This window comes from Myxocyprinus asiaticus, chromosome 43, assembly GCF_019703515.2.
Source record: "Myxocyprinus asiaticus isolate MX2 ecotype Aquarium Trade chromosome 43, UBuf_Myxa_2, whole genome shotgun sequence".
Classification (NCBI taxonomy): domain Eukaryota; kingdom Metazoa; phylum Chordata; class Actinopteri; order Cypriniformes; family Catostomidae; genus Myxocyprinus; species Myxocyprinus asiaticus.
The window spans coordinates 14,970,790-14,990,373 of NC_059386.1; the positions used below are offsets into that span (position 1 = coordinate 14,970,790).

At 38.7% G+C, this 19,584-nt stretch overlaps 1 protein-coding gene across 4 annotated transcripts in view; it reads left to right on the top strand.

Moving 5' to 3' along the window:
* The window catches only part of LOC127433645 (serine/threonine-protein phosphatase 2B catalytic subunit gamma isoform-like), a 49,484-nt gene that overhangs the window by 14,925 nt on the left and 14,975 nt on the right, over positions 1-19,584 (top strand). For all 4 annotated transcript variants that reach the window (XM_051685714.1, XM_051685713.1, XM_051685712.1 and 1 more), the window contains 2 exons: positions 12,354-12,551; positions 15,033-15,157. In XM_051685714.1, coding sequence (XP_051541674.1) covers positions 12,386-12,551; positions 15,033-15,157 — 291 coding nt within the window. In that variant the 5' untranslated portion in view covers positions 12,354-12,385. The remainder of the gene's footprint in view (positions 1-12,353; positions 12,552-15,032; positions 15,158-19,584) is intronic.

The following is a 19,584-nucleotide window of genomic DNA, read 5'->3' on the forward strand; positions in this document are numbered from 1 at the left end:
AAAGGCATAGGTCTAAAAATATAATTTTTTTTCATTTGGTAATTTATTTTTTTAATTTAATGCTTTTTTCGTTTGATAATTTTTTTAATTTCAAACAGGGAATTTTGCCTGAATTTTTTCAAAAGTAAGCTAAACAATAATTTAATAGAATTGGGCTATATGTTAGTGTTCCAAAAAAGCACACTGATGTTTTTCTCCTAGAATTGTGCGTATATTTTTAATTTAAAACATCTTTGTGCACAGAAATGATAGGTTTTTTTGTATTGTGGGCTAATTCCGTGGCTGCCGTCTATTATTATGAGTGGTGTGAAAAAGCAACTTTAATAAATAAATGGATGTCTACCGTGATTAAATTAATCGCAAACAGTGGCCACTCATTTGTTCTCTGTGCACTTGTCGACGAGATATTTGTGTTGGTACTACTGGAAGTGTCATGTTTGCAGCATCGGGTCTATATTCCATTAAGATCAATCCATAATCATGTACAATAAATTGGCTTTTATGGATGTATACCTTGTCGTCATGATTAACAGACTAACTATTGGGGTAAATTCTGTCATGTGGCACAACATTTTTGCGTTAATGCCAATTTTCTCGACAAAAAGTGTTTCCAAACCAGTTTTTCACGACATTTGATGTATCGACATAGAGTTTATGCGCTAGAGTGAAACGGAAAAATATTATGTTGACACTTGTGAAATTTTAGCGATAATTTGCGTTTCCATCAGCTATATTTTGATGCGCTAAAACTTTTTTCGCAAAAAATCCTTGGATGGAAACGTAGTTAATGATAGATGGCGTGCAGTAGCTCATTTAAACAGTTCCTCATATCAAAGTCGTGACTGATGCGCAGGAGATTATAATGTTAAAGTGAGATACTGCTATCTAAAATTTAAAACACAAATTTATTTTTACAAAGTTAAAGTTTTGTATTTGTTTTTTTTTTTTTTGTTTTTTTTTTACTATTAATGTAGTGCTAAAAAGTTTCATTTTTTTAATGCAATTTTATGTATATATTATTTACTATAGTAAACTGTTATATACCAGTATTATATCAGCCTATTGGCCACCCTGCTCTCTTGATATCGACATCGGCCATTAAAAAACCCATATCGGTCAACCACTAACCATGACTAACGCACTCAATCAAATTTGGATCGGGCTCATCTGACCAATAGCTGATCTGGTTGCTGGTTGTAAAAAGCGTTCATGTCTTTGTTGTACTCTAATTATAAGTTGTAAACTCAGAATTCTATGAAAGCTCGGACTTGACAGACGTAACGTCATGTAAAAAACAAGCCAATATGGCAGCTGCCCCAACAGTTGATGGTAGTGAACACATATTTCTGTTTGATATGCCATGATACCCTGAAGCCTTTTTTTGTTCTTAAACCTTTTGCAAGAACATAAAGAGGTGTATTAATGAATTGATGTAGTGAAAAACATTTTGCTGTTATCAGCAACTAAGCCATTTTGACATTGTGTTGTCATACAAAAACAAATGACTTACAAGGTATTTAAATTGCATGCTATAAGCAATGTTCCTGTTATTATGCATTGTCCACAGATTTGTTTGTGAGGTGTTGTGGACAGACCAAAGGACCGTATTTTAATGGAGTCAAGTCATTTTTATTTGTATAGCGCTTTTCACAACACACATCGTTTCAAAGCATCTTTACAGGAAATCATGCATTAACAAAAACAAAAAATGAAACCGTAATATCTATAATGTCTAACAGTGATTTATTGTGTAGTTTGATTAAATATGATTGTAAAATGTTTATAGAAATTAAATAATAACTGTATTTAGAACTCCATAAGATGTTGGTTAATGGAGAAAAATAACCTTGGGAGAAACCAGGCTCACTGTGGGGGCCAGTTCCCCTCTGGCTAACATCATGAATATAGTGCCAATATTAGTTATTTATGTGCAGTGCAGGTCATGGTCAGTATTAAGGTCCAGTGTTTAAAAAAAATATATATATATATATTTTATTACCTTTAAGATTAATGACTAATGTCTTTGAAGTCCATCCTGGATTAACTGCAGAGGTTCACATAGATGCAATTGTCCTTGGTAGTTGGCTGATGAAGGCTTTTGTTGGCAGTTAAATGATAGTGTATGTATTCTATTTCAAGAGTGTAGTCTATCAATAGACAAAAGTGATGCAGGCAGAGATAAATTATGGGGTGCATCACAGTTCAACCTGCAGGTCATTTCGGTGAGGTTCGGTGGGGTCCATCCTAAGTCCAAGGTTCAGGCAGTGGCATATAAAGTATCTAATGTCTTACAGTTGGAGTTGTCATCAGTTCATCCTCTGAAGTCAAAAAACTGAAGTGATGTCTGGCTAGCACCGGCTGTAGTTTGTCGTCATCTCTCAGCGACACGTAGCAGTGGAGTCCGACACCAAGCAGGAACGGAGCTGGATCTGGCAGGCTCTGTTGCTGTTTCTTTATTGTGGAGTGCCTGACAGATTGCTTTAATAAATTGTTGTAGATAAAAAAAAAAAACTGTTGGATGCCGTGAACTACATGTTGCACATCCACAATAATCTTATATTTATTATGCACTTTGGAAGCAACTCCAAGCACTATGGTTACATTAAAGTACATCATTCTGTGCCCGGCATGCACATCAGCTGTGTTGAGCCTTATGTTCGTGTGACTTATTATATACCTTCTATTTAGGCCCTGTCCCAAATGGCACACTTGATGTGGACTTGCGGCCTCGTGACCTTTCAGTGTTTCCCACAGTATTTTGTGAGACTATGGGGGGTGGACCTCTGACCCTGTAGGGGGGTCCGGGGGCATGTTCCCCTGTAAGAATATTTTGTACATTTTAAAGTTAAATACTTCCATCTGGTGCATTTTGAGAGCAAAATTAAGTGGCTAGTGTTGTGCTCTTAAAGCTGCAGTAGGCAACTTTGAAATAAATCGAATTGTGAGAAACGGTGCCCCCAATTCTTCCCCATATGCATGATGCTCTTCACCCCCAGTCAGGGTTTAATTGACAGCTGTTCACAAACAAAGCCAAGGCCTGCCTCGCCAAAAGCGATTGGCTAAAATTAGCTGGATTGACACTACCCGACCCACAATTTTCACTCAGAGATATAGTCTGTGGTGCTAACTAATCTCTCACAGGGTACAAACTAGGGATGTCAGTTTCAGCTTTTTATCTTTTAACGTTACCTCAGACTGCTAACGATAGCTAGCTAGTGAAGCCGTAAGCAGTGTAACGTTATTCCAATTAACCTAGTAACGCTAATGTTAATTTAAGTTAATCATCATGATTAGGGTGACCATATTCTGGTTTTCCAAAAAGAGGACAAAAGGGGGGGGGGGGGGGGGTTTGGGTTGGAATAATAGAGTTCAAAATAGTGTTACTATGAATGCAAACTTTAATACAGTGAAAAAGACACTCTATTAGCATAACATAAATATATAACAATTTCCAATATTCTTTTGAATGTCCATGTACTAAAATAAAATATTTGATGCCATGAGTGTACCTTCATTTACTGTTACTATTATTTTGAATGGCCATGGAAAATGAAGCAATGTGATAACAATTTTACCTGGTCACAAAAAGTAGTCCGTTAATTTACCTGATGAACTTTCACCTTTTGCGGACCCTTTACGCTTGGCAGAGCTAATGTGTGCTTCTAAATCACTTGCACCTTTATTAGCAACTGACACATAAGTGCCAGATTTACATGTCATACATTCTGCTTCCCACGGATCTCGAGCTGGACGAAAGCATGGGAATTTTTTGTGCAAATCTTCTGTAAATTTGCACTTACGTTTGGGCATTGTTTCCACTCGGCTGTCAATTGCTGCTACTGTCAAGCTGTTTGATGTCGAACGCAACAGCGCTTTGCGCGTTCGCGGAGAGATTGACAGGCAGGAATTTGGCCAATAGTTGCTGCAAGCCTCTTATAAATCGACCAATTGGTGTGCGAGAAGGCGGGACTTACAAAGAGGGGTTAAAGCAATGCAAATATGCGCGCACACACAATGAAGTATTAGACCAGATGCACATCATAATGCAACTAAAGCCGAATCCCGGACATTTTTGCAAATTTAGAAATCCTGGCATATATCTGCGAGTGTGTGTGTGAGTGTGAATTTACAGCAGCGTATGAGGAGCTGACTGATCTGACTGGCGCAAAACACAACCTTTTATGTTATTATGAGACTGAGAAGTGAATTTTTTCAGTTGCAGCTTACAACCTCCCGATAATTTTGAAAACTGTCTAAAAAATGTGGTCGTTGTCGGCTGGAATTCGTGAGGTGTGTTCGGTTGAACGAGCCGATTTGGTGATCTGCCTGAAGTTGACCAATCAGGAGAAGGTGTTACAACTCACACGATCAATAAAAACTGAGTGTTCATGAAGCTTTTACACATTTGGAGGAAATGGTTGTGTTAAAGCTGTGTTTTTCCCATATTATTCACGACCACATCACTGGGAATGATTCTATTTTTATTTGTCATACTTGGAATTGTTTCAGTTCTAGGGCTTCATTTAGGGGGATATAGCATCTGTTATAATTGTATATGCACACAATAGTGGATATTTGATAGATTTCTTTAACTCTCAAGTGTGTGTATAGTGAAACAAAGGACTTCTAGGTTGAAAGTGCTACCTGTCAATCAACCGCTGCGCTAAAACAAGATTTTTTAACTTTGCTGTGTGCGGCTTTAAAGCGTATTTACATGGACAAGACCTCACGGATCTTCTTCAGAATGTCAGCTATCAACATGCAAGCAGTGACAGATGAGAAGGACGTAGCCTACATCTAAAGCTGAATAGTTCAGATAGCCTGTACTCCACTAAATAACTCAGAATTCTGCACTAAACATCATGTTTGCACTTAAATTAAATCCAAGTATAACCGACAGAAACGGTGCATGAAGTTTCCGCACTTTCTTTTTAATCTTGTACATTTTGTGCACTTTGTTATCATGCAGTAACTGGCAGCAGCAACACACTGACATTATGATTGATGTATGCAGTCATAAAATCACTCAGCCTCCCTTCGAAATCTGAATCTGTCAAATGTTGGACAACATTTCTAATAATTATCCATTTTTATTATTTATTTGTTTTTTAAATGTGCGGATGAGTTTTCAGCTAATGCAGCCCCATGCCAATCTTTTTTATTTCTAATCACAAGTTACAAGGAATGAAAGCAACGTCCTCCTCTGGCTTATGTCATATAGCGTGAAAATTCATGCGATTGCTTCGTAATTCGCCAGGTCATGAAGTCGTGTAATGTACGATCGACCTGTACGATTTTCAGATAAACTGACTCGTAATCTTTGCAGGGACTCACAACCTCCCGATTGTCAGAACTCGCACCATGTAAGCCCGGCTTTAGCTGCACTCTTTCTAGCTTTTTGCACTCTGTCCTGCTGTATAAGCGCTGCTTCAGCGCATTGAGTCCACTGCCACACGCCTGGTGGGCGTGTCTCCCCATGTGTTCGCTCCTGTGTGGAAAGCCGCGATGCTCCATATTGTTGTTTCTGTGATGATTCATAAAGCATTCCATTCAACTCGGAGCGTTGGAATTTCCACCTTTCAACTGGGGAAAATGCAACGGAATAATACTTTATATCGGACTTCTAACTTGGAAACTCATGTGGAAATCTTCAACTCCCATTTCGTCGAGATGCAGGTGTATTACGTCATGCAAACATTTTGGCGCCCAGGACAGGGAGGTTTACACTCTGTGACAAACATTCACTTTTATTAAATAATATCCATTAACGAGTCAAAGTTCTTACATTAAATGATAATAAAATGTGTTTAGCAAACATTTTGCAGAGACAGGTGTTCAAAACACGGTTAATTACACTCTTTTGATTATCGTAATGATAGCTACAATTGCAATCAAAATTATTCAACCCCCCTGACCAGCAATACATTCTGGTGATGTGAATTAAAACACATCAACTAAAACCTCAGTAAACAAAGTAAGTTTTTAATACACATTTGAGTGATTTTGAGAACAAAGAGTTCAGTTTACCCAAATTTTAAAATAAAAAATAACTCATTCTCTCAACAAATGTCATGTCAAAAATATTCAACCCCCAAAGTCAATCATTTGTGGAGCATCCTTTATCCTTAATAACAGCAAATAAATGTTTCAGGTAAGTGTTCTCAGGCTTCGGACACCTCTCTATTATAATTTTTACACATTTCTCATGAGCAAAAGCTTCCAGCTCATTGACATTCTTTGGTATCTGTGCTGCCACTGCTTCCTTGAAATCCCAACAAAGGTTTGCAATGGGATTTTAATGATGGACTGAAAGGGCCATTTAAGCACATTCAACGACCTATCCCTGAACCAGATTTTGGACAACTTGGATGTATCCTTGGTGTTATTGTCTTGCTGGGAAGTCCAGTGATCACCGAGCTTCAATTTACACACTGAAGACCTCACATTTTTCATGCCAAAATGGCCTGATACCTAAATGAATCCATGGTGTCAGTCACATAGTCAGGACAGCCGTTTTCTGCAGCCGCAAAACACCCCCATAACAGGACTGTCCCACCTCCATGCTTGACTGTGGGGATGGTGTCGTTCTTGTCATCACCTTGTCATCTTACTCCTGATGTACTGCTGACCCATGGGTCTAAAACTCATTTTCAGTTTAGTGTCATACATCTATAAAACCTTCTTCCAGGACTCCACAGGTCTTTCCTACTTCTTTTCTAATTACTTCTTGAATATTCAGTCAACTGAAGTCAACATTTCCCTTGAAGTTTTGCTTTATTCCACACCCCAAGAAGGTTGCTGTTGTACCATATTTAAAAAAATTATGAATGGTGCTGCCAGCTTTTCCTATTGGAAATTGAAGTGCCCTTGGAAATGTACTTTTAGCCATGACCTTTCTTGTGTAATGAAATAATCTCCTCTATTAGCTTTTGTGACAGCTTATTTTTTTTATTAATTGCATTTTTTGCATAGAAATACATTTTTGCTTACAATGCTAAACTTAAATTTTAAAACTTAAGTGCCATTGCAGATTGATGACTTCATTTTGTTTTAAAACAATTACTTGTGTAGCCTTACATATTTAAGAAACAGCTACATGCAGTAGGGGTTGAATAATTATGACATGGCTGTATTTTTAAAAAATCCTGCTATTTACAAATATTAGGTTATATATTCACACTACGACTTTGAATGTGTCACTCAACTGATATAGGTGTAAAGTTAAAAAATTCTGGGTCATCAGAAAAGCTTACCTTTGCAAATCGTTACTGTCTTGGGGGGGTTGAATAATTTCGATTGCAGCTCTATATCAGTTTGGTTGCTATGCGACGTCTCTGACAATCAATGTACCCCCAAAATCACAACGTAATCAATCTCAAAATTAAAAATAAGCTCTCTCTTTGATACGGTTGTGTTTAGTTGTCAGGTAATTGTCAATGATTTTCGAATTAAGTGAAATGCCACATCATGCATGATCACTATCGATCATCGTTTTCATGATCGATCATTGCTGCCACGTCCGAGTACTCAAGTACTCGTGCCCATCCCTAACCAGTATACAGCACTCGCATTGAGCGATGTCTGCAAACAGTGACTGTGTTCTATGCACCTGCCTGTAACGATCCATGTGTCTGAATCATGTTTATATGTTCTCTAAAGATTAAAAACGATGGGGTTTTGTTGCTGTAGTTATGTGCGCTTTGTTTTTCAGAGGTTCTTGATTAAATTATCTAATGCTTTATTGTCAGTGTGTTGCTTGAAATTATTTAATAAAAAATATTCAGTAGTGAGTTTAAAATGTGTTCCTTTACCCTATTTATCAATGCAATGACTTTGTCAAATAATACTGTGTAAAACTGCATGTATATAAAAACAATGTAAAGAATGTGTCATCTGATTGAAGTATTGAAGTCTGTCCCAAATGCACACTTTTACCACTCATGCCCCCTCATGGACTTGCTGACTAGCGCCCTCTATATGATTACGACACCAAAGTCTGCATATAGAGGAAGGTGGTGCCATTTGAGACAGGGCCTTATATTTTGTGTGTTGATCAGTTTTCCTATTGTAGGGTTGCGCTAAGCATTGATATATCCCTAAGAAACACGTCCTCAAAAGCCCCGTACACACATGCAGCGACTTCCAACAACAAAGTGACCTCATCTCATTCATTGTCTATGAAAGCTGGTGACTTCAGGTGACACGAACAACAGTGGCCTCTGGCGACTAGATGTGGGCGTGGTGGGCGATACGACAAAGTTGAGAAAAGTTTAACTTTATGCAAATGAGGACAGACTTTCGGGAGCGACAACCAGTAGGAGTAAACACTATGTCAGTGGAGTTCACATCATCCGTCTCCTTTGAGATAATGGAGTCGAGTAAAGGGAGAGAAGTTTCTGTGAGCGATTTCACTGTTCTGTGTGATTTATCTGTAACCACATACATGGATATAATAAAAAATTATGCGTGGAAAAGAAATGGTCGGCAGTCTGAGTGAGTTCGATTCTTACATTTGATAGATCGTTCATTTTATTAATGTTATGATGTATTGATCACTGCTGTAGTTCATATAAAAACACTCTCCCCTGCAGAATGTGTATTTTTAAGGACAAGAAAACTGATTAATTGTCAAATTACAATGCAATTGTAGTTTTGCTAGCAAAATGCCTCATCTGAGATATTTTAGTAATTTTGAGTAATTTTAAAACCAGTTAACTATTTTTTTTTCTTCTCTCACACGGTAATCTATCCGTCCAAAAATTACACCGTGGCATCAGTATTTCATACACACCAGCAAGGACTTCATGTCCTCTTAACAAGAGCTGCACACATTGGTTGGGGGAAGGGAACGGGACCAGCTGTGGCCATATGTGTTCTTGATAACCCATATTTTGTAGGAGAGCCCCAAATCCTGAGCAATAAGGGTGATAAGTTACCGTGCAAATGTTTCATTTTTAGTTTCTGGCATATAGTAAAGCTAAGTGTTTCATTTTCAGACACTGCCATCTTGCAACCATGAAATTTCACACCGTAGTTTAATTTGCCTGTACTCAGAGAAAAGCGTGAAAGTGAAGCAAATGTGACAAGGCTGAATCCAGCTGCTTATTCGCAAGCTCTTCATCCAAATGCAGGTATTTCATGAGCGAGTAAGTTTGCTCATCTACCCGCAACAGTGGTGTGCGACCTGTAAGATGTCTCGGAGTAACACAAGACAAGAAATGCTGTTAAACATAAAGACGTGTGCTTGAAGAAACACACTTTATTATATTTCAAGAACAGACAAGAGAACAGACAAAAGAAAAGAAAAGCTGTCGGGGGGCCTGGGTAGCTCAGCGAGTAAAGATGCTGACTGCCACCCCTGGAGTTCGCAAGTTTGAATCCAGGGCGTGCTGAGTGACTCCAGCCAGGTCTCCTAAGCAACCAAATTGGCCCAGTTGCTAGGGAGGGTAGAGTCGCTATAATGTGGTTCGCTCGCGCGTGGTGAGTTGTGCGTGGATGCCACAGAGAATAGCGTGAAGCCTCCACACGCGCTATGTCTCTGCGGTAACCCACTCAACAAGCCACGTGATAAGCGGATTGACAGTCTCAGACGCAGAGGCAACTGAGATTCGTCCTCCGCCACCCGGATTGAGGCGAGTCACTACGCCACCACAAGGACTTAAAGCGGATTGGGAATTGGCCATTCCAAATTGGGGAGAAAAAGGGGAGAAGCTGTCAATGCCCGTGTCTGCTGCGCTGTTTGTTCAAGGGTGTGCAGCGGTAGCGTGTCTTGTGAAACACATGCATGTAAATAGTTATCACTCTGTCTTCTCTGTTTCAGTCATCTTAAAACTGTTTGCAAGAATAGTGTCATGTATGTGAATGCTGCAAATGACCTAAGACCATCTCAGGAGATGCTCGAAGTTTAGTTTGTTTTATTTCCATGGATCAGTTTGCGCTTAACGTGCATTGTGAACACAACTCTGCAGTTTCACTCAAATATATTTGTATTAAAGAAACAAAGACTAAAGTGATTAAATCATAAAATAATACAAGACCATATTCACCTTTAACCTAAAATTGAGTTCTATTTTATGTTTTTAGGCAGCATTACCTGTATTAAATAAATGCAATAAAAACACAAATTCAATAAGAACACACATTTGGCAGCATTATTTTGGGAACACAAGGGAATTTATTAGGCATATACCTAATATGAAACTGTAATATGTTGAACTTTCTATATGAAAATAAATCTGTGATTTTTTTTTAATATTATTATTACCTTTACATTTATAATTGTCTTTAGTTCTTATTTTTAGGCTATTAGTTAATTTCCCACCTGTTGGCAAACGGGGCTGTTGGAGACGGTAAATGTTTGGATTTTGGAAGGTGGTTATAGAAAGATTTTTTGATCACTTTGTTAATTGCTTTATTAGTTTAGTTTAAAGTGCAATTTGAATTTAAAGTTAAGTTTTTCGTGTTTCAATAAATGAATAAAATTTTTAAAGCAAAATCGATAAAGCAAAAATATTTAACGTGGCTCGGCAGGTGGGGTTGACAATATAATTGGATATCACAGTATTTTTTAAGCCGATTATCGATAAAATATTTTTTACATATCACCCAGCCCTATCTCGCAGACATGCTGGGCCTCACACACGTTTGGCACTAGGGCCTGGTAAAAAAAAGTATTTTCCAATGAATCGTGTTATTTATTTGAAAGATCCTGATATTGATTCTTAAAATCCCAAGATCTTTCTCTGTTCCCAACCCTCTACAATGTGAGTAAATCATATGTGACTTTAATATATGACCAAATTTCACACTACGTGACTAAAATGTCTGTGATTATCTACTGGCTGGTAAATTTTGAGATTTCACTCACTAGTGATTGAGTAGTATATTGGCGAAGAATTTCAGCAGCGAGATCCTTTCACTGTGTTGAGAGTAAAAGTTTGGTTTGACTCGTTTTGTGTAATGTGTCCAAAGACGAGAGCCACACAATCCACTTTTCATTGAATATTGTAGGGCCTGATGACTGTTTGTTGGGTTGAAGACCTCTATTGCCCTTGTAGAATTACCGAATAATGATTTAGGTATTCGAATACAATTGACTACCCATGCATATCCCTAATTTGTACTTTTTTTAAATGATTATATATGACCAAAATTGTTAAAAACTAATAATATATTTTTTAAATTAACATTTTTGCAATGTACCAAGTTAGAAGGTCTCATACATAATTAACGACATTAGCCAAGATAAAAAAATAATTTTCATCATGTCTAAGCAAAATGGGCATTATAAATGTAAAGTTTTTTTGCCAAGGCCAATTGTGGTCCGATTAACGTGCATAGCTACATGCTGGATGAAGCCGAGCTACAGTCACATTATTTAGGTCTGTTAGTCTGACTTTGCACAAATCAGACTAGTACGATTTCAGTCGGACAAAAGCGTTTACATGACATTTAAAAAAAAGTTTTAGATCGACTGAAATTACATTTTTAAAGTGCATATAAATGCACTGACTATTGCAATTGCTTAGAGTTAGGGATTTGAACAAAAAAAAAAACCTAACATTTTTGGCTAGTAGATGAAAAAACGAACCTGAAAAAATCTCATAGACCACCTAGCAACCACATAGCAGCGTACTAACCACCACTCAGAACACATTAGCAACTGCATAGCAATGTCCAGGCAAAAATCCAGAACACCTTTACATTGTGGCCACAAGTTTTGCCAGGGTGAGCACATTTTCTTCAGAAAATGTAAAAATCAAGTTTGAAAAATAATGTCGTAAACAAGCTCAGTTACTTTTGATGGAGGCCTCAAAGTGGTGTAAAAATCTTGATGTGAGCTATTTATATTTAGAGTAACACCACAGCAAATTTATTTAGCCTTGCTTTTTCTTCAGCAGTTTTATCACACACCATCTGGCTTGCATGGTGAATCAGTGGAGGAGCTTCTTTTACTGGAGACACTTTGGTCAGCAGATGCTATGATAGACTCTGAGACTTCACCATGCTGTTATTGTCTCACTGTATGTTCGTGACTGTAAACATGTTGCATTAAATATAGACATTTGTTGCGATGCATTATGGGGTAGCTATACACAATGTAGGATTACGGGATAGCTATACACACTGTGGGATTTGAATAATATGGATATAAACACAGAGGCTGAGTTGCTCAGTACTATAAATGTACGATGCTATAATCCATTTGCACAGTCAAACTGTGTAAAAGCCCAATGTGATGACTTATTGTTTGCATCAGGTATTTTTGTAACATATCAGATGTTTGCCAGCAGGGTTTCCCTGTGACTAACAAGAGTAAAGAATTGAGTTGTCTCTTCTTCCATTTCCCACAGCGGTGCCGTACCCTCCTACGACACGGCTCACCATGAAAGAGCTGTACGAGGATGGCAAGCCCAAAGTCGAGCTTCTTAAGAGCCACCTGGTGAAGGAGGGCCGTCTGGAGGAGGACGTGGCCCTACGCATCATCAGCGATGGCGCCAACATCCTCCGCCATGAGAAGTGCATGCTTGAGGTGGAAGCCCCTATCACAGGTAGGCTTTTCGTGCAGTGTTTCGCTTGTTGACTCATCATGTCGTGATTCATGATTAGTGCAGAATCTACATCCAGGAAGTGCTTCTCACAGTTTTAAGAAAAGTTTGCTACATCTAATGCTCTATATCAACAGACAAGCATGATGTCCACTGCCATTGGTACACGCCTACACACCTGATTTCAGTGATATTGGCTGTCGATGCCATAGATTAAAAGCAAGACAGGCGATCACAGTTAAATAGTCGATTGAAAGTGTAATGTTAGTTTTTCAGTTTGGAGCAACTAGAGCTGGGCGTTACTATAACATTGGGATAAATCGTCAATAAGCAGAAAACATCTGAGATATATATATATATATATATGTATATATATATTTTATTATAATTTTTATGATTATTTTCTTCCAATTTTTCATAGCACAAAAGTGTTTTGCTGCCAGAGTGAATCGAATGTGTCCAGTGTTTCTCTACAACTTGAGATTCACATAAGCCTGGTGTCATCCTCCTCAAAAAGATGGCAACGCAAGGCTGTTTTAATTTAATTCTTAAGTGAGAAAATTCTCACTGTAGGCATGCATGACTGGAATAATGCAGGCTGCTGTTGCCAGTGTGTGGGATACAATGCGCTGTAGTCGAGGATTGGGACTTCGCGAGCTTCTGGAAAGTTTAAACCTCTGGCAGCGAAGTGCTGTTATCATTGGGATGGACACTTGTGGCATCAACTAAAGGGGTTGCTGACGCATTGTTTTAATATTTTCACCGGATGTTGTGTCCGACAATGTTTTAATTTGTCAGACATTAGGACATTTTACCATTCAAAAACCAGTTATTACCGGCTAACGGAAACCCTGATCTGAATTACCTCTAGTTAAATTCAGATGGAATGATTTTTTGAAGTACAAAAAATATAGCCTACATTGTGGCACTTCTCTTCAGTCCAAGCAAGATGCAATGGAATCATGTGCTAAATTACATTTATATTGTTGTTATTGGCAGATCCCTTTAACAAATACTTTAACAGGTGGATAAAGGGCAGTTCACTCAAAAATGACATTCCTGTCATGGTTACCCTCAAGTCTGTAAGAATTTCTCTGTTCGGTGAAACACAAAAGGATATGTTAGGCAGAATGTTAGTCTCAGTCCCCATTCATTGTCACTGCATCATCCCCCACCCCATACAATGAAAGTTAATGGTGACTGAAACTAACATCCTCCCTAAAATCTCCTTTTGTTTAATTCTTATTGGCTTGCAACAAAACCAAGGTAAGTAATGACAGTTTTCAGCGAAATACCTGCATACATCAGATGGAGCTCCAGAGAGATAGAGATGAGTGTTAAATAGTTTCTAGGAGCACTACGATATGAAAGGTGGCAAAACTAGATCGCTCCATTGTGCCCGTTTACGTTTTGGCGTATAAATATTAGCGTAGTATTGGGGTGCATGTGTAAACACACTCAATGCATGTCCTGAATATTCGCTATATTTCCTAGCCCTAAATCGGTTTAAAGTGTACTAGCACAGGGAGATTTGATGACTTCTCAAGAAGAACATTATCTCAGACACATGAAAGTACCTTCAGGGTTCAGTAGTTACTTGATCTGGTGTCTCTGATATCATCCTTAATCTTTTAGATTATGCTCGACCCTGACATAATCCTCAAGCCAGAGAAAAGAGCATGATTATTTTCATACAGAGCTAGTCTTGCACAGCAACACCTAATGTGTTTGCTTAAAAAAGGTCAGAGAAGCAATTACATCCTAGGGCTCTCTCTCTCACACCTGCCTGACTTTAATTCCTGAGGGGAGGCCACAGGAAACCCCCAACACTCGCCATACACTCGAGCATACACACAAACAGGTGTGTGGATATAAATGGGCATGTTTATGTGAGCATGTCTATCCACATGCACCCACCCACCCCCAGCCCCCCTAGCACAGTCCATGTTTGTCATAAACACTACACTAACCTTATGCATAATAGTTGGGCTACAAGAGAAAACTTAAGATTCATTAGAAGGCAGGTTTGCGAAACTGCTGTGTGAATAATTGACTCCCAGTTCCTACAACATTTTACCTTTTAGGTTTAAGAGGAAGTTGTGTTGGTTGGGCCACTGTCTGTGGTGGCCACTATCGATGGGTTTCTCTCTGCTGTTTTGAGTGAGTCTAATATTTGTGCACTTCCTTTTAGTGGTTTTAGTATTTGTGCACCTTAATTTGCTACAACCCCTTACCATTTCTACTACATTTCTATTTGCATAAAGAGATGCCCTTGTTCTTTGACCTGATTAAAGCATCCCACTCCCAATAGACACTATCTTGATATTTCTTAATTTCTGTCTATAATGTTTCACCATGTGAAGATTTTGGAGGAAATGATGTTTGCTCGGCCACATCCTTCCTGTGATGTCCGCTGTTGATTTGATTCACTCTGTTGTTGCTACAACCTTAAGTGTTTCTCCTATATTTTTTTTCTGTCTGCAGTGTGTGGAGATGTCCATGGGCAGTTCTTCGACCTGATGAAACTCTTTGAGGTGGGGGGTTCCCCGCACAACACACGCTATCTATTTTTGGGAGACTACGTGGATCGAGGCTATTTTAGTATTGAGGTTAGTGTTATTTGGTTTTGAACTAGGGTGCATTGTAAAACACGAGTATGAGTGCAGTGCGGCCAACAGCCAAATCACAGCTGTGCTAATATATGGCACAACATCTGTCTGTCTGTCCAATTTCAAGGCTTATTTATTTTTAAATTATAATCCTCTCATCATTTACTAACCCATATGCCATCTCAAACATGTATGATTTTATTCTGTGGAGCATAAACCAAGATATTTTCATAGATATATGTTTATATCCATACAATGCAAGTCAATGGGGTCCAAAACTTCCAAGCACCAAAAAGGGCATAGAATAAAGGTTGTCCATACTAAAGTAATTTAATCTATGAAAACAAAAATCCACAAAAATAAAGTTCTTTGTGTCCTTTGTAAGGTGGAATTGAATTACCACAGAAGCATGTCAGTTTTTAACTGTCACCTAAAAGCCAAGCACACAATACAAGGCACTGATGAGGGACTGCTACAGCTGGTTAGCTTGTTTGAGTTCTCCTGTGTAATATCTGTCAATGTGCTGCTCAAACAATTTCAACTTAAACCCAGTTGCCGCTGATCTTTCGAAGCATCAGTTAATGATTACTGGACAATTTGGATGAAGTATCAGTACCGCTAAAACAGAACAAGACATTGGCTGTGTTAGGAATGGCATACTACTCTTACTATTTCTGATATACACCGATATGACAAAAGCAGTAAGAGTATTATGTGTAGTATAGTAACTCGGCTGTTCTCTGCAGTGCTTTTGATGTGGAGATCAAACTTCAAAGCGGCACTTGAGAGGTGCATTGACGCCGTAATGCGAATCATGTGAATGCGGCTTCACTTTTGCTGTAGCAAAGTGGAGAGCCACAGCCTGCCAGCCGACTAATATTGTGGAGGAAGAGGATTTAGGAGATTTAATCAAACACTATTTAGCCAAGACTGAGCAATTGAATTAAAATCAATAGGAGAAATGAAAACACCCAATATGGAGGGTGTAAAAAAAGAAAGTCCCGCCTTGCAGGTAAAAGAGTCAGATGCCCGATTTTGTTTAAAATAAATAAATGAAATATTTATTATTAAATAACAGTTGACACGTTGCTTTGAAAGGAATATTCCTGGTTCAATACAATTTAAGTTCAATCGACATCATTTGTAGCATAATGTTGATTACCCCAAAAAGTATTTCGACTCATCCCTCCTTTTCTTAACAAATAGCACAAATCTGGGTTACAGTGAGACACTTATAATGGAAGTGAAAGGGGCCAATTTTTGGAGGGTTTAAAGGCAAAAACGTGAAGCTTATCATTTTATAAAATCACTTATTTATTCTTCTGTTAAAACCTCCGCATTATTAGAGCTGTAAATTTGTTTACAGTCATTTTAGGGTTTTAGGGTTTGTTGACATTACATTGTCATGTCTCGCCAGTCTCTGTGACCACTCTAGACTCTGTAAACAGGAAACAATAATGTGTCCGCAGGCCGCAGTCTCTGACACTTTCTTCCCGTCAATCATCTTGCGCATTCTCATAATGTTGTAGTTGCAGTGAATTAATGAGTATTAATGCCATGGTTTTCATAACAGTTATCAGTTGAGGGTGCCATTTTGCTACTCTTGTGTTTGACAACTGTGTGATTACTTTTTATCTTAGTGTTTGGTGTTAACGTTTCTTTGATGCTCAGCTGCTCAGCTCATGAAAATTCGACAATGGCAAAAAATGCTTACAGCACCTTTAAGTGTTACACAGTTAAGTTAACACTGCTTGGTGTTTTTTTATAATTTGGCATGCCCAATTCCCAATGCACTCTAAATCCTCGTTGTGGCGTAGTGACTCGCCTCAATCCGGGTGGCGGAGGACGAATCTCAGTTGCCTCAGCATCTGAGACCGTCAATTCGCGCATCTTATCATTTCTGTGGAGACATAGCCTTTTTTTACATAGGCTTGTGGAGGCTTCATGCTATTCTCCGCGGCATCCACGTACAGCTCCCCACGCACCCCACCGAGAGCGAGAACCACATTATAGCGACCACGAGGAGGTTAACCCAATGTGACTCTTCCCACCCTAGCAACCGGGCCAATTGGTTGCTTAGGAAGCCTGACTGGAGTAACTCAGCACGCCCTGGATTCGATCTTGTGAGTGTGGTAGTCGGTGTCTTTGCTTGCTGTGCCAAGGCCCCTCACTGCTTGAAGTTTTTAATTTTATTATTGAGATTTTCTAAGTATTTATTCAGATAAACAGTCTGTCAATAAATATATACTAATAAAGAATTGAATATTATGATAAATAATAATATACATTAATATGAATAAATACTTATAATAATAAAACATTTTATGTTAAGTGAACTTAAAACTTGGCTATAAAATACAAAGAAATAAATTAAAAGTGAGTTGTTTTCTTTTTAATATTGTTGTTTGATTAAAAGTCAATTAACAACATAATAGACAGCAGCAGATTAATGCTGCATTTACACTGCAAAGCTTAATGCACAGACTGAATATTTTGACGTACCTTATTTTTTTGTTGCACCTGTTTACATTCACACAAGACATAACCGACTGTGTACATTAATCCCTCGCAGGACAGGCATTTGACCATGAAATGCATCTGACCGTTCGTGCACACAGCCTCATTACCGTGTTTAGCAGGAGCGCTTGTGGTAAATGCGATAATGCGTCTTTTCACAAATGAAGTGCTGCGTATTTCCACCTTGTTTCCAATGCTTATCACAGCTTCAGCTCCTTTCCGAAAAGAAATCAATGAACATTCTAATGGACCCCAATTGAAACACTGATCATTTGCATATTTTTGCAAGCAATGTGAAATGAGCGTAAATTGCTTTTTGTTAGAGAGAGCTGTTTGCTGCGTTGTCAGCTGGCAGCTTTTATGGCATTGGCCTTGATGCATGATATTGTTCTGAATGGAACAGCGAGTGAGAGTTCTCAAAAAGCTTCCACCTCTGCGCCATGCTTTAGTTGCATATTTCAGGGATGAGAGAAATGTCATGGTTAAAAGAGCAGACACACTGCTGATCCATACCATCAAACACAGCTGAAGGTCCAGGGACTGCAAGCCACCTGAGACACATAGAGTCTGTGTGTGTGTGTTTTTCACAACAAAGGCCACACTGAGTTCCTACTCCCTCCCTGGACATCATAGACCACAAAGGACTGAACTTCAGTCATCCGCCACACCACCTGCTAATGCCCTCTGACTGGGGCACTGCAGTCATCAAACGCTTCCGTAGGTTATGCGACCAGGCTTCGCCCCACCCTGACACGCAACACTGAACCCAGAGCTGTGTGGGGAATGCTTTATTTTGTATATTTCTCTTAGTGTAAAGCTTCTGGTGCAGGACTTCCGGCGGGTTGATGAGACAGACACTGCTGTTTTGCCTCTTAACAGATAACAGTGACCTAAACTTCACCATATCCTTACTGTGTGAATGGAGAGAGAAATGTGTTTTGTGCTGATTAACAGTACCATCCTGTTCGCTGTTACGTAGCAAGATTTTGTGGTTAACCTAACCAGGTGTGAACTGTCAAGCTTGGTGGGTGTTTAATGGGATGATAAAGATGATCTTATACTGCGCTGAGGGAATATTTGAAAAGAGTGACTGACAGGTCAAGATTTTAAGCAACTTCAGACACCGATATCTTTGATCACTTCAGACAGTTTCGTTTTGCCCCAGTAGCTTCAGATCTGACATGTCAGTTGGTGATTTTGGGTTGAGAGGTGATATCAGAAGGGAACGCGAAAAGATCGCAGTCATAGTTTCGCCTTGCCAGTGCACGAAAGTGTGCTCTCTGCAAGCTCGGATGTGTTAGTGGTTCAGTGTTTTTGGAGTACATGACATTCTTCCTTAAGGTCCCTAATGGAATAATTCGATTTTTTGAGAATATCAGTCTGTTTCGTATAGCTTTAGAATATATTGCACAAGACATATGGACTACTTTTTATGGTGCTTAAGTATGAGCCCATTCTCTTTCGTAAAATAGAAAAGAGCAATGTGAACATTCTTCAAAATATCTTTTTTTGTCTTCAACAGATACGCATACAGGTATGGAGGGCCATGAGGTTAAATAAATGATGGTTGAATTTTCATTTTACAGTGAACTCTACCTTTAAAAGAAAAGCAAGGAGAATGGAGTATAATCCTCTTAAACCTAAAACCCGTTGTGTTGTGGCCTTCCAGCATATCGGTTTGGTGTAATTCGGCATGCTAATGACCATGTTTACCAAGATTGTGTGTGTTTATATTTATGTAACCCACATTTTTTTTCTTGCCTTAATCACATTGATCTCATTCTGTTTACTTGATTGAGTGCATTGATTAGGGTTGGAAACTGGTAAGAACCGAACTGTGCAGAAACTGGGCATTTCATGAACCTTTAAGGATTGTGAGTGCATTTGCTGATTCCTATAATAACATTTAG